The 14,907-nt window shown below is 34.2% G+C and overlaps 1 protein-coding gene across 1 annotated transcript; it reads left to right on the top strand.

Annotated features, from left to right (window-relative positions):
• The first annotated feature begins 337 nt into the window (after positions 1 to 337).
• Positions 338 to 12,812, top strand: LOC138323609 (serine-rich adhesin for platelets-like). Its single transcript, XM_069268329.1, has 6 exons — positions 338 to 518; positions 3,831 to 3,984; positions 4,435 to 7,703; positions 8,916 to 9,020; positions 10,780 to 10,877; positions 11,687 to 12,812. The coding sequence occupies exons 1-6, from the start codon at positions 440 to 442 to the stop codon at positions 11,891 to 11,893; spliced, it is 3,912 nt and encodes a 1,303-aa protein (XP_069124430.1). The 5' UTR covers positions 338 to 439; the 3' UTR covers positions 11,894 to 12,812.
• Positions 12,813 to 14,907: the final 2,095 nt, after the last annotated feature.

Raw genomic sequence — 14,907 nt, 5'->3', positions numbered from 1 at the left:
AGCTTTACCATGTCATTCCGTTATATCACATTTTTTCACAATGGAGAAAAATACAAAGAAAAAATATAAGAATCATATAATCGTGGCTATTACTTACAACCTTGAACAGTTCGTGTCAAAATTGCATTCATTAACCCATAGATGTTAATCAGTATGAATGATAATTTCCCCACAATACCGCTAAGTGAAAAAACAATGCCTGTAAGACATTGCAACACACCATTTAGTATCAATCAGTCACACAGGCATGCTATTTATTATCCAATGTGGAGATAAACACATAAACCCATTTATCATGGCCATCAAGTTATGCTGTCGAGTAGTAGTTGTCATTTCTGCATGTATTTGTATTCATTAATTAGAATTTTCGTGTCTCCATATATCTTGTCTTCTCCTCACAACGTTATAGCGATCAGTCGTTGCTACACGTCGTCCAGAGATGGTCAACATGATTCTGCCATTTTGGGTTGCTGTTTTGCTGTTCAATAGTTTAACCGCATCTGTGCAGAATCGAAAAAGTAAGTACAAGATGTTATTAATCGCATGCCAGTTTTATGTTCTAATTTATTTTGTTAAGTGATTAAAATGTTATCTGATTTGTAGAAGATCAATTTTGCCAGAAGAGTAACCTATCTCTGTAAAGGATAACGCTACGGAAAGCGTTGTTGTTAATCAATTTAAGATATTTTGAATGTTTAAATATAAAGGTGAAACATTAAAGATGTTGTTAATTTGTTCCACTATTAGATTAACATGAAGAACACGTCGATATATAGCAATGTCAGTTTCACATAATTAATTTTTACATCTTTCACTTACAGTGACATAGATCAATCACAAAAGATTACAGAATGCTTAAACATTGTTTAAATGATTGCGTACATTACATTCACGTATTAAATGACCAGTTGCAATGAAGGAATTCATTCGCGATAAGCGATCACTTTCAATTTCAACAAAAAAAAATATAACAATAAATTCAAAAAGGTTTGAACATCAAGCGATACCTATGTAAGTTCTTTCCTTTCAAACGCAAATTTGATTCACTTTATGACAACATTTACCATATAGGACACATTAGACAAAATAATGACCATTTAATAAAACCTAAACAAAAACACATATTTTACCAGGCTAACATGTCAAAATAATTTGTTCAGCCAAACATTATTTTCATTTTTGTCTATAACGGACTGTATTATTCAGTTTGAGCCCAACAGCTGAGATGTCTTCCTACCATCTTTTTTGGAATCAAATTTTCCGTTTACCGTTTTCCAGGTATGATAAAACATCTGTTTATGAAGCATCAACGTTCGATAGTTTTCCATATTTAATACTGCAGCTACAAACCGTTTATACTGACAGCATGCGTACATTACACAGTATCAAAACGTACATGTATTTTTGGATTCTGTAAACCTTTCGCGATTACCGATCGCTACCACTCTCATTTCGTGCTTGGTATAAACGATAAATTGATTTAAGGAGTTAGACCCTGTTTATACTAGTGATGTTTTGTATACTTTATAGGTGTACTTGAAGATAACTAAGTAGATTAAAAGTGTGTATGCATCGGGGTTAACCTTAAATATTAACGTTGACTCGTAAATTGTTGCGTAGCTTGTAAATTTTGAAAATATGTATGCAAATGTACATTTCAGGGAAAAAGAGTCCACAGGGTTAGGAACATATTTTTGTTACCAAATAAACGTATCATTACCATTACTAGAATCTGCTACAGACACAATGAATGTTTGTTTGAAAAGGTTCGACTTTACAGAAGCATACACATCGAATCCTTTTTTACCTTGCCATGCAAATGGTTACATCTATTCTAGTTACTTACATGGTTTTTTACCACCTTCTGTTTCAGAAAAGAAAACAAAAGTTTAGAGGTAGACAAAGTAAGGACTTTATATTTCAAAAAATCATCACATTTTAACAGTAACATGACAAAAGGCATTATTATGCATTGATTCATCATTGACTTATCGTATTATGTTAGTGTTTTTGTGCTTTAGGCATAGGTCATAGATCTTAAATGTCATTACTTTATCTGGAATCAATTTTGACATCTTTTTTTCTGTTCCGGTCTCCATATAGTATTGCATATGTTTGAGCCACGGCGATTCCGTTCATTAAACCTAAGTTACATTTTGAGGAAGTCACTCTTTGATGCCGGAATCGGCCTATATTAACACATGGTAATGGAAATGCAAAATTGTTACTCCCGTTCTTGTGTTATGCATAGTCATACATTTCCATAACCTTTCACAACAGTTGAAGCCTTTAGTTCCGTTTACATCGCCATTATTATAACTATGAGGAAATGACTTGAACCGGATCCCAACTGGATATGGGCTTCAAAGTGCATTTTTTTGGGGAAACCTTATTTCCGTGTAATAGATAAAGCGCGGGTTCAATATTCCTGAATCAATGTTGATTTGATTCATGTAATTTCCGTCGTTTATATTTGGTATACAAGCCGAAAGGGTAAAAACAGTTGTACATAGATAACATTGAAGTATTTTCATCGTTAGCGCAATTAAATTTATTTGAATGCCTTTTACATTAAAACGAATGTCTTTCCAGTGCCACTTGTCTGTATGTGAGACATTATGATTTATGTTACTTAACATGCTTCGTTAAAACTTGTGCAATGTATTTAATGGAACGAATATACATATTTACTCATTAACGTTTTGCAAATACACAATTCGTCATTTTGGATTCCGGAAGTCGAGGGAAATTAAAATGAGTAACACATCTATAAATGCTCTTGTTAAGTATGACTTCGCAAAAACAAACTTTGGCAGAGAGAATCTTTTTCCTGCATTCAGTGTTATTATTACTTGCACGAATGTCACTGTCTTAAACATTTGTCATGTCTAAAACAAAAGAAAACCGCGAAAGTCACAGCCTCTGTCAATGTTAACAAGATTTTAGCCAAAAGACGCTCGTTTATTCACGTTTATTCACGTGCATAATTAATTTTATTAGTTTATTAGCTTTAGAATTATAATCATGTAATATTACATTAAATAGGCGTACAAAATTTAAAAACTGCGCCAAGTCCGACAATGGATTTAAATATCTATTTGGTTGCTATGGTGATTCTGTCATTATGAAATTTTCGTTTCATTGCAAATGTCAAAAATGTCGCGAATAGCTTGAAGCCACACATTGTCAATTAGTATATAACTACATTGTCGGAGTTACCGTCATTGATAAGCAGCTCTTAAAGACGTCTCCGTGAATTTCGTATGACACTGTTGAGGGACTTAAATCGTTAAAATCAAGACGCCAAAAATAACTTAAGATAATGTTCTACGAAAACAAGGATATGACCAAATAACCGAGAAGTTGAGTATTATGAAAACTCACATAATCAAGGGAACCCTAAATAATCTTATTAAACTAACCTCATTATGCACTCTTTATTAGCTCCATACGGGAATTATTTACTATTATTCTGGGGTTCTCGCAAAAATTGAGCATTTTAAACTATCCAAACCTTCACTCACCAAACACCAAAACGTTGTTGTAAGATCAGGGCAAACTGGTGTACACATTCATGAATAACATTCAACATGATTTTACAATGAGCAAAAATAGATCACCATTTACACATAACGACATAAATAACAATTTCGAAATAACACGCAGAAAAGACACTTCATAACAAAAAAAAAGATCAAACTAATAAAAAATGTGAATTCGTACCTCGAAATTGTTGTGTCCAAATTTTTGGAGTGGGGGTGGGGGATCCAAACCTATTATCTCAGGGATAATAAACAAACGTTATAAACAAGCATGTTGGTGATTTCCAGAGGCGAGGGAACTGAACAGTATAGTGGACAAAATTTACAAAGCTAAGATCTTGAAGGATTACTACACATGGAAAGATCTCGCCCTCGCAGAACACACACGATGTCAAGCTAGATATTACCAGGCGAAGATTTCTTGTCACACTTGTAAAGAAAGGTACGAAGAATGAATAATACAAATTTAGAATTATTATCCCATCAACTAGCCAAGGCAATCTACTAATCTTAGAATCATGGATTTCTGAAAACGACGATAACTTAATATTTTTGTTACAATAATGCCAGTTTTTTTTCTTTTTGATGGAAATAACATGCATTATATCTGACTCTGAAAGAGAAATTCACAGTATACAACGTCAACAACATCTCGGCATCAGATACATGAAAAATAAAACATACATTGATTATTGACAAATAATGTTATACCATAGAAATAATTACAAGACAACGGAACATACACGCCAATTATCATAGCATATGCATTGTTACACAAAGACTCAAAATTATTTCACACTTTTATTATTTTACTTTCATTTTAATGATCCTCTTTCAGGCTAAACTAAAATATCTTTGCATTGCTTATTTGTTGTCTTTCTTTGTCTTACAGAGAGATAAACTATGGAAATCAAGTGGAAAATACACCTAATATTAGATCGGGCCTACAGACCATCTCTGGAAACAACCCAGCCACCGTTACTGATGCCTACGTAACAACCACAAGTAGTTATAACCCACAACCTCACAATGACCCTATAGTTATCAACGAACACAACTTAGTAACAGAAACTTATGAACCCTCCAACGAACCTTACAACCCACCAACAGAACCAAACCACGTACTAACCAAAGATTATAATCCCTCAAACGCACCTAATAAACAACAAACAGAACCCACTAACCTACCCTGGGATTCTAATGGCCTTCCAACAGTACATAACAACCAACCAACCACATTTTACAACATACCAACAAAACCTACTAACCCGTCAACAGTGTCCAGAGTAAATACCCCACCAACTGCACCTACCAACCCACCCAACTCACCAACCGCACCTACCAACCCACAAACTGAACCCAATAACCAACCATCTACAGTTATTAACCCATCAACCGCACCTACCAACCCACCAACCACACCTTCAAACCCACCAACCGCACCTTCAAACCCACCAACCGCACCTACAAACCCACCAACTCAAACTACAAACCCACCAACCGCACCTTCAAACCCACCAACCGAACCTACCAACCCAACAACCATACCAACAGTGACTACTTATTTACCCATTATAAAACTGAGCACCACTCGTAGACCAACCACTACAAGCGATACCATAGTCACAACCATTGAAAATGAACCACCAACTACAATTGGGAATAATCCAACGTTCACAAGTGGTACAATTTTACCAACCAACAGGGATACAGCTATTACAACCACTGTAAATGAGCCGCCACAAACAGCTGAAAATATAACATCTGCCCCTGAAAGCATTATTTTAACCACTAATAGAATAAGACCACAACCAACCAGCACATTACCAACAACTGCCACTACACAATCAACAACAACAACTAAAAGCACAGTTACCACAACTGAAAAGGCACCATCAACGACAACTGAAAAGGCAACGTCAACAACTACAACTGAAAAGGCAACGTCAACAACCAGAACTGAAAAGGCACCGTCAACGACAACTGAAAAGGCAACGTCAACAACGACAATTGAAAAGGCACCGTCAACGACAACTGAAAAGGCAACGTCAACAACTTCAACTGAAAAGGCAACGTCAACGACAACTGAAAAGGAACCGTCAACGACAACTGAAAAGGCAACGTCAACAACTACAACTGAAAAGGCAACGTCAACAACTTCAACTGAAAAGGCAACGTCAACGACAACTGAAAAGGAACCGTCAACGACAACAACCACAACTGAAAAAGCAACATCAACAACCACAACTGAAAAGGCAACGTCAACAACCACAACAGAAAAGGCACCGTCAACGACCACAACTGAAAAGGCAACGACAACAACCACAACTGAAAAGGCACCGTCAACGACCACAACTGAAAAGGCACCGTCAACAACCACAACTGAAAAGGCACCGTCAACGACCACACCTGAAAAGGCAACGTCAACAACCACAACTGAAAAGGCAACGTCGACAACAGCCACTGAAAAGGTACCGTCAACTACATCAGAAAATAAACAAACAACAACTGAAAAGGCAACGTCGACAACAAGTGAAAAAATGCAACCAACTGAAAAGGCACAATCAACTACGAGTGAAAATAAGCCGCAAACTAAAACTGACATTGTATCATCGACCACAGCCGAAAATAAGCTACCAATCATTACTGATAAAGACCAATCAACTACACCTGAAAAGGTCATGTCGACCACAAATGAAAACACACATCCAACTACTACTGAATCGAAACCATCAATTACCAGTACAAATGACAATAAGCTACCAATCACGAGCGAGAATGAGTTATCTACAACAGAAAAGGATCTATCGGAAAGCAGCAAAATGACAACACCAAACACAGAAAGTGGCGATAACGTACCAGTCACTAGTGGAAACAAACAACCATTCAGCAGTGATGACAAACAACTGATTTCTGATAATTCGCCCGTAGTGAGTGATACCGCCCTACAAAGTACCAATGGTATCCTATCAACAATTGGCGACATCAACCTAAAAGAAAGTATAAGCAAACTTAAATCAATGATTGAACATAATCTACAAGATGAGGATAAAATTTTTATTAAAACTCTAAGGGATAAGCTGCAGTCATACCAAAGCAACAATGACCCATCAACCATGGGTGATCAACTTCCGATAAATGTGGAAAACAATGATCCAACAATGGATGAAAATCATCTGCAAAATTTCAGAGGTAGTTTCGTACCATTTAAATCTGACAATAGCATTGGTGATCTACCCATTGTCCCAGGTAATGTAGAAGATAACGACATACAGCCCATGAGGGATAACCTTCGTCCGATAATAAGCGGAAATGAGCTACCAAGTATCGGTGAAAATCAACTACCAGGTGCAGTGAAGATGGAGGGAAGTAGCTTTATTAAGGCTCCAACTATTATTCAATTCGACGAAAAGCCAATATCTATTGTTCGTGTACTAAATACCAGTAGCTTCGATATAATGAACATCAGTGATATTTCACATCCTGTCAATACCCTTATCAAGGAAACAGAAAAGTCTCTTGAACAGCTGACAAAAGACAGTCTGATGGATATAGGAAAATCTCTAGGTGAAACGGACCCAGCTTCAAAAAAAGGATTAACATTAAAATCTGTTCCAAAGGTTATAGACTCAGTTGAAGGTACCCTTGAAAAGTTGGTCAATACACCAATTGAGGAAACAGGTAAGCAAGTTGCGAAAACTGTAGAAACGATATTTACTGAAACAGACCCAGTTACAATTAAAAGATTAGCATTAAAGGCTGTTCCAAAAGTAGTCGACACAGTTGAAGGTACCCTTGAAAACTTGATTAATACACCAATTGAAGAAACAGGAAAACGAGTTGCGAAAACTGTAGAAACCGTATTTACCGAAACGCTCCCAAAAGCTCGGATAGGAAAACCCCTTGAAAGAATAGTAACTAAGGACTTCCCGAAAGCAGTAACTGGATTCGGAAGCCATCTCGACACGTTCATTTCCCGAACACTGCCTGCAACTGGCATGTTTATTGTCGATGGCGTCAAATCAGTACTCGATACGAGGCGGATCGAGATACCCAGAAATGCCGAGAGTAAGCTGGAGGAATTTTTGGTAAAGACTCTCCCCAAGGCTGGTAGGACGATCGGGCGTCATTTAGGGAAATTCTTTTTGGAGACGATACCAGGTAACTATATCAATATAATCAAAATTATTTCAATCAATCATTTATATTCTTAACATATTCTTATAACTTGTATTAAATTTTAAGTGCCCTTTTTCCAATAGAAATTGTGAACAAACGGAGTATACTCTGAATTAATTGAAAGTATTTATTTATTATTTATAATAGGTTTATTATGAAGCCTCACCCTAGATGTTATTCACATTCATTTGTTGCCTTTTCGACAGTTATAATTGTGTCATTTGACCAGTCATACAAAATTGACGTTCCAAAGGTCAGTATTACTTTAGTGTACAGGCTCTTAAAACACCTGGTGATGTATAGCATACATCAAAATAATAAAAAGATAAGTTATGCAGTGTACATGCTTAAGGAAGAGTAATGTTGTTGTTTCCGGTTATCTCAAGAACCGCAGAAACAAAATATTGGATTTGAGCACAATTTTCTCGTGTTCAAATCAACATACATTTAATGCAATCCGTTCCCAGATCGAGATCAACTTTTGTAATATTAAAAAAAAATGCGAAATACGTTATGACACGTGAGGTCGTTGACTGCTTAATATTCTAATCTTCCTTTCACTTATTCTGAATTTTCGCACGTTTTGCCTCGAGCACGACAACCGAGGTCCAGGAAAAAAGGGGCCATAACATGAAGTAATACATTAATGTTTTAGCATTCATATTAACTGTTAATTGAATCATATTTCATTTAAATTTAAGCCTTCATTGAACTAGATTGACTTTTTCATTTATTAGATTAACATTTGAAATCGCCTTCAACTGTTGGATGTGATAACGATGTGGGCTTGTCTTGCTTGATCTACTGCAAGTGATAATAAGAAAGTTTCAAAACCTGTTTTTTTGTAGTTTAGATAAGATGATACTAGCATTGACTTAAGAAAATGCTGTATATTTTGCAGCGTTTTGACCCAATCTACTAGCAGACGATATCGATGATTTAAGTTAAAGTTAATAGCATTGCTTCCGGCAAAATGTTTTAAGACCACCCCTAGACTAATTCTATTCAAATCCCCATTCACAAATCACATGTGCCACCAACAGACAGATGATGCATATACAAGTAGACGATACAACGTGTCTGCATTTCGCAATATTTAATTGATAAATTACACGATAATACATCACTTTTAGAAATGCTTCATATCAGCCTAAACGTATTAGTGAAGGAAGGCGACATTTTGTGTGTTTGTAGTAATGTTCGGGAAATCAAGACGAAGACGTCAAGCTACAGACCCCATTCCGTGTTTGACATGTGACGAGTTCAACAACAGGAATGTCACAGAGGTTAAAGATGTCGGTGGGTGATAGCTTTATGGCTTGTTTTACAATTAATTAAATTATACCTTAAATTATTCAGTACTGTATTATGGATCATCTCCATGACCTTTATGTCGCTTAAGGATATGCTTTATCGGCTTATTGACGTATAATCCTCGCTGTCTGATTTTTCATTGTGAGCTTTTAGAAGTCGACTTTACGTTTTACCAGTCTCGGTTATCTCCTCTTTTTTCTGTTTGTTAAAAGAATACACAGTATATCAGTTTGTTTTATTGTTTTGCATTCTTCCAATCCTTTATTTTCTTATTAATTGATTAATTGATTGATTGATTGATTGATTCATTGATTGATTGATTCATTGATATATCGATTGATTAATTGATTGATTGATTGATTGATTGATTGATTGATTATTTTGATTAATTGATTGCAATTTATCATAATTTGGATAAGCCTACTCAAAATCAATGCATCTTCGCGTATGACGGGCGATTCTGTTCTTATTTTAAAATATTTTGCGGTCGATTAATTGAATGCTAAGTCTAAGTCATCTTTTTGATAATGACAAATATAGAAATAAACCAAAATGCGAATAAAAAAATAAAAATCAGAAGAAAATAATCTAGATATGATTATGGATGTTTGCCAACACACGATTGACACCAACAGAACACACACTTTAGTCGGCGAGACAAAAACTTATCTTTTTAAGCTTATTTTCCTCTTTTATCATATATGTCTATCAATTACTTTATTTTCATTTTAATCGGTCAAAAAGATAACCAGACTTTAGTATTTCAATCCTGAATAGTATAAACGGTTGTTCACCTCACTCAGCGTGCCATTTCTAGGAATAACCGTAGGCTATACACTATGACACTTACCACAAACCCACACAATGTTATTACGTTGTTGTGCGGACGGTGTTGTTTAACCTAGTTTTTCCTTATTATTGATTGATAAGCACTTTTCATTTATGACATCTCATTTTCGTGGAAATCTAATTTCGCGGTTTCACATCTAAATACTTTATCGCAGATATTTAATTTCGCGTTTTCACGTCTAAATAGTTCTTTGCTGAGATTTAATTCGCGTTTTCATGCCTAAATACTTTTTGCGGAGATTTAATTTCGGTTTTCACATCTAAATACTTTTTCTCGGATTTCGATTATGCGTTTTTATACCTAAATACTTATTTTGAGAAGAATAAATTTCGCGTTTTCTCATCTAAATACTTTTTGTGGAGATTCAATTTCATGTTTTCATGCCTAAAGACTTTTTCGCGGAGAATTCATTTCGCGTTTTCACATCTAAATACTTTATCGCGGTGATTTAATTTCGCGCATTCACGTCCAAATATTTCTTTGCGGAGATTTATTTTCGCGTTTTCACATCTAAATACTTTTTCGCCGAGATTTAAATTCGCGTTTTCACATCAAAATAGTTTTTCGCGTAAATGTAATTAGACAATTAAAAATCATAAGATTATACGGTACCGAAGCCTGACACATTTTCGTCGCTGCAATTTATTTCTGAGACTTCTTTTGCCTGTGAAATACGCAAAACAAATATAATTGCAAGTGAATTTAGTTGGTTGGTAGTATTTATTCCCATGACAATACACATACATGCATATAAGATCTTCATTTTGATATTAGCTAACATGTAGCCTACAGTATGTATAATTTATATACATATATTGGTTAAAATGCAAGTAAAATTAATTTAAACGTCCAATAATTCATGTATTGTAAAATATTATTTGATTTGAATTTCAGTTTGCGGGGCTAAACATAATGACCAATCCGTGAAATATATAAAGATGAAAGAGTTAGGCAATACAATATTTTTAAATCGAATGCCCATTATCACAAAGGTAAGTTATTATTTAAAATAATTAATTATGTCGAGTTTAGTTTTAATTAATGAAAATGTCGTATTAAAATATAACAGTAAAATTAAAAAGAAAAAAAAATGTTTCAGAGGAATCTGCTAATATGACCAGAAATGACATGCTATTACAAAATATAGCACAGATTACAGGTAGAGTAATTACCGTGGACGTACATATTTTGGCGATGACCATGTCTAAAAATAAATATGACTATGGAAATTGCATTTTCTGTATGACTCTATATAAAAACTACTACGAGTGCGCAATTTCATCATTCCAAACTTATTCGACAACAATTCTATGTGCTTTATGAAATTGATATCTCAATGATTATTTCTTTTTGTATGTGTGGTTCACAACGTAAAAAAAAATAGAAAAATTGTTCCTTTTAGTAATGTGATAGTGAAAATATTGTCCTATTTTATAGTGCTATCACGCTGAACCATTCATGCACTGTTCAGAGATAAATCAAAAGTGACAGTTTTACGTACATTTGCACAAATTCATTGCAACTCTAACTAGTTTATGAATCATACATAGAAACGTCTTAAATTATATCTAACCTTCTCTGTAAGGGTTAGTTTGATTAAAAATATTGATTGAATCAATATACAGAATTAAATCTTAATTGATATGATGTTAAATATTTATAAAAAAAATGTCTTAAATGTGTGATTATCTTAAGCCTATACAATAATTCAATATTTCTGTTTAAGCACTATACGAAACTAACACAGCATTATTATCCCGTGATTTTGATCTGATCTTTAACCTTTACTATGTCACACCAGTTGTCGTACCAGAGGAAGGATATGATTGGACAACGACGAAGGAGAGGCTCCGCCCAAGTGTCCTCATTCCAGATAACGTACAACCTTGGTGGAGTCATAAGGACGCTACAGGTCAATAAAACTCTGGACTTAGTCAACTCAAATCAGGCACTGGGAGAGGAATTGGCTAGCGAGCTGTGGCAATCGTTTTTCGAAACTACTTTGTGATTTTTCGTCAGAGACAATGCAATGTAAACCACCATGTTTTCCTATCTACCAACTTCTTTCCAGTTAAATAGCTTTATTATATATTTTGTCGTTTTTTTTCGTGATAAGTAATTTTAGCGCATTTTCATTGCATGCGAGATATGCGAAATTTAATAGTCCACGAAAGTAAGATGGTTTACAGTTTATTAGAATATTCAAACATATAAATACTCATGAACATTTTGTTTCGGAATCATTCTAGATGTTCGGGATTACATATATAATTATGTCAAAGGAGAGATATTTTCTTTCAACTTGATGCATAAGTATTAAGGTCGAAAACAAAACGTTTAGCTATAACCAACCATTCCTTTATTTTTCGGTTGACTTTATTCATACTGCTGGCGGTAACATGACAAGCAAAGTACTTGTATCAAGCCATAACGTCTTTGCATATTACAGAGTTATCTCTCTTAGTAGGTTACGATTGTGACGTCATTACTTTGTGAGAAAAATTTACGTTATTTTTGTGAAATGTATAATGTCGCAATCATAGCAAATGATTGTTAATCAGTATTTAACTAGATGCAAAGGCAGATAACCCTGTAATATGCATATACAGAATACACATAAACATATCGACCTACGCATTGATTTCAAAACAAAAATATCATCCTGTTTCTTCCACGTTTAACAATATCGTAGACCTTGTTTGAATTCCCCTTGATTGTTCCTCTATATTTTGTGCTGTTTGGTGACTAGGATTCATATCGTACCAATAGGAGTACGGAACAATCTTGTTGATATTGACTGTAATGAAGCTAATGCTAAAATAAAATCCATGCAAGTGTATCAATAGTGTAGGTCAATGGTCCATATTTCATGTATAAGAATTTATTTATATACCTTTTGTACATAGTGACAATAAAGTTTGAACAAATGAGGCCTTTGTGTGTTTTCTTTAAAAAATGGGTTTATCAAGTTTTTATTTACGAAAATTTCAAGGAAAGCATACCACATTATTGTCTATTCAAAAAAGACTGTTTGCTCACTCTAACAATGGCGTTTTAAAGTCTTGTTTGTTTTTTCTAGATGATCAGCACGAGTTGCCTCCCGTAACATTTCACAAGTAAAGGATACTAAAAATTTAAATAGTATTTAACATTTGCATCATTACCAATACAAAACCCAAAAAAGTAACCAAAGGAGACGTCACAGCATATATGGCGTCATACTGTGTTATAATTCAAATAAGACATCATCGACTAATAATCGTTTTTCTACGACTTTAAACTTAATACTACATCAAAACAAATGGATCAGGCAATAGTTAGGTTTAGACTTTATATCCTATCATCGAAATACAAATTGAAATTCAGTTATGAAAAACACACAATCTAAAGAGCTTTACATTGATACAGCAAACTCAATATTAAATGTAGAACTTAAAAAGGTAAATATATCTTCAAAGTATATACATATCTTCACCTTGTACCACTAGATGTTTAAATATTCTACAAATCACTTCCAAAGAAAAAAAAGTTGACACAAAAAGAAACAACTTCTATATTTTTTGTCGAAAAAAACTTTCCATGATAAGTAAGAAAATGACTTGAACACTCAAATACATAATGAGGTAAATTGCGTACAAATTTACAAGGTTTGTTCACGATGAATCGATGTCCATTTAATAGCCATTTAAGGGTACTGATAAAGTTACTGCCGAATAAGGACTAATTGGGAAGGAGCTGACTTAAAAGAAGCATAATGGGCTTCATATTATAATATAAAGGGTTAAATTTTTAAGATAGAATGCAAAAATGATAATGTAGAAGAGAATCGATAATCGAGAATAAGATTTTTTGCTGTAATATTTCTTGAAGCATATTGGGTGTAAGTATTTACACGATTGGAAGAGGATAATAAGTTAGAAAATGATGGGTTTCGTATTTTTCATCTGTGTATATCTATTTAATAAATTGAAGATCTTACATTAGTGGCGATATGATATACGAGTTCAATAATTTTATATGCCACGAGCCTTTAAGCGAATAGCATTTCAGATTATTTAACGAGTTTGATAAGTTTCATTTCACATAGTTATGAGTGTAATATTATATTTATCACAAAACTTTTAAAAAGATAAATGTAGTAAAATTTTAGATTTCGTCTCTATATAAACTTTTACTGAGACAATCATGCGAGATTATGACGTCAAAACTACATGTGACGTCACAATAGTGTTATGACACATGTGTCTTACGATATGGCATGGCTGGATGGGCCAGTAACGTGATAATTGAAGTTTTTTTCTAGCTGTCTTATTTTCCAAAAAACTTTTATCATTATTCGGACAACTAGATAACATAAAACAAAAAATGTCGTCGTAAACTTTGCTTAGAGACAAAGGCGGATGTACAGAGGGCATTTGCACACCATTTGATAGATTAACCCGACACCAATTATTTTAACTTAAATTGTCAGCTGTACATATCATAGACAAGTTAACGAGCCAGTACAATGGGCCAAGAAAAATGTCACCTATCACTTTTAGAAAACTTTCTGTCGGCTAAGCATTTAATGAGGATTTTGAAAAAAATACCTTAAAAGATTACTAGTTTCACAGTTTACATGTGTTCTCCTTTTCTCTGGTTTATTTGATAATATCACACTTCTTTAGATGTCATGTGGACCTGCAGAAGACATTCATTGCTTCAACAATACACATATTACTCGTTTCCACAACGCATTATTTCACGTATGATAATTAGGCAATTGGTGTGAGTAATTTATAACGACCTGCATACTGTGCGGTTGTGTAATTTAAATTATATTTAGTCAAACAGCAGGGATAGTGAAGATCTTAAGGATCTTTGGGTGCACTAACTCATCTATGTAAGGTGCTCAGTCGATTCTTAGAACAATGAAGTTAAACGACACTAAAATCTACTTACAAAAGTTCTCTGAGTGTAGAATACAAATCCGGGATCAAAACGTACTGCTGATTATTTACTAAAATGAACTTAATAATTAAT

This window comes from Argopecten irradians, chromosome 5, assembly GCF_041381155.1.
Source record: "Argopecten irradians isolate NY chromosome 5, Ai_NY, whole genome shotgun sequence".
In the NCBI taxonomy this organism is placed as follows: domain Eukaryota; kingdom Metazoa; phylum Mollusca; class Bivalvia; order Pectinida; family Pectinidae; genus Argopecten; species Argopecten irradians.
Note: the sequence above shows the minus strand (reverse complement) of the source record. Positions and strands in the feature narration are given on the sequence as shown.

Bases quoted from the DNA above. Each gene is read 5' to 3' on its own strand.
- LOC138323609 (XM_069268329.1), top strand. From the start codon at position 440: ATGGTCAACATGATTCTGCCATTTTGGGTTGCTGTTTTGCTGTTCAAT. The intron at 3,985-4,434 runs GTACGAAGAATG...TTTGTCTTACAG, and splicing joins TGTCACACTTGTAAAGAAAG to AGAGATAAACTATGGAAATC. The intron at 10,878-11,686 runs GTAAGTTATTAT...ATGTCACACCAG, and splicing joins GAATGCCCATTATCACAAAG to TTGTCGTACCAGAGGAAGGA.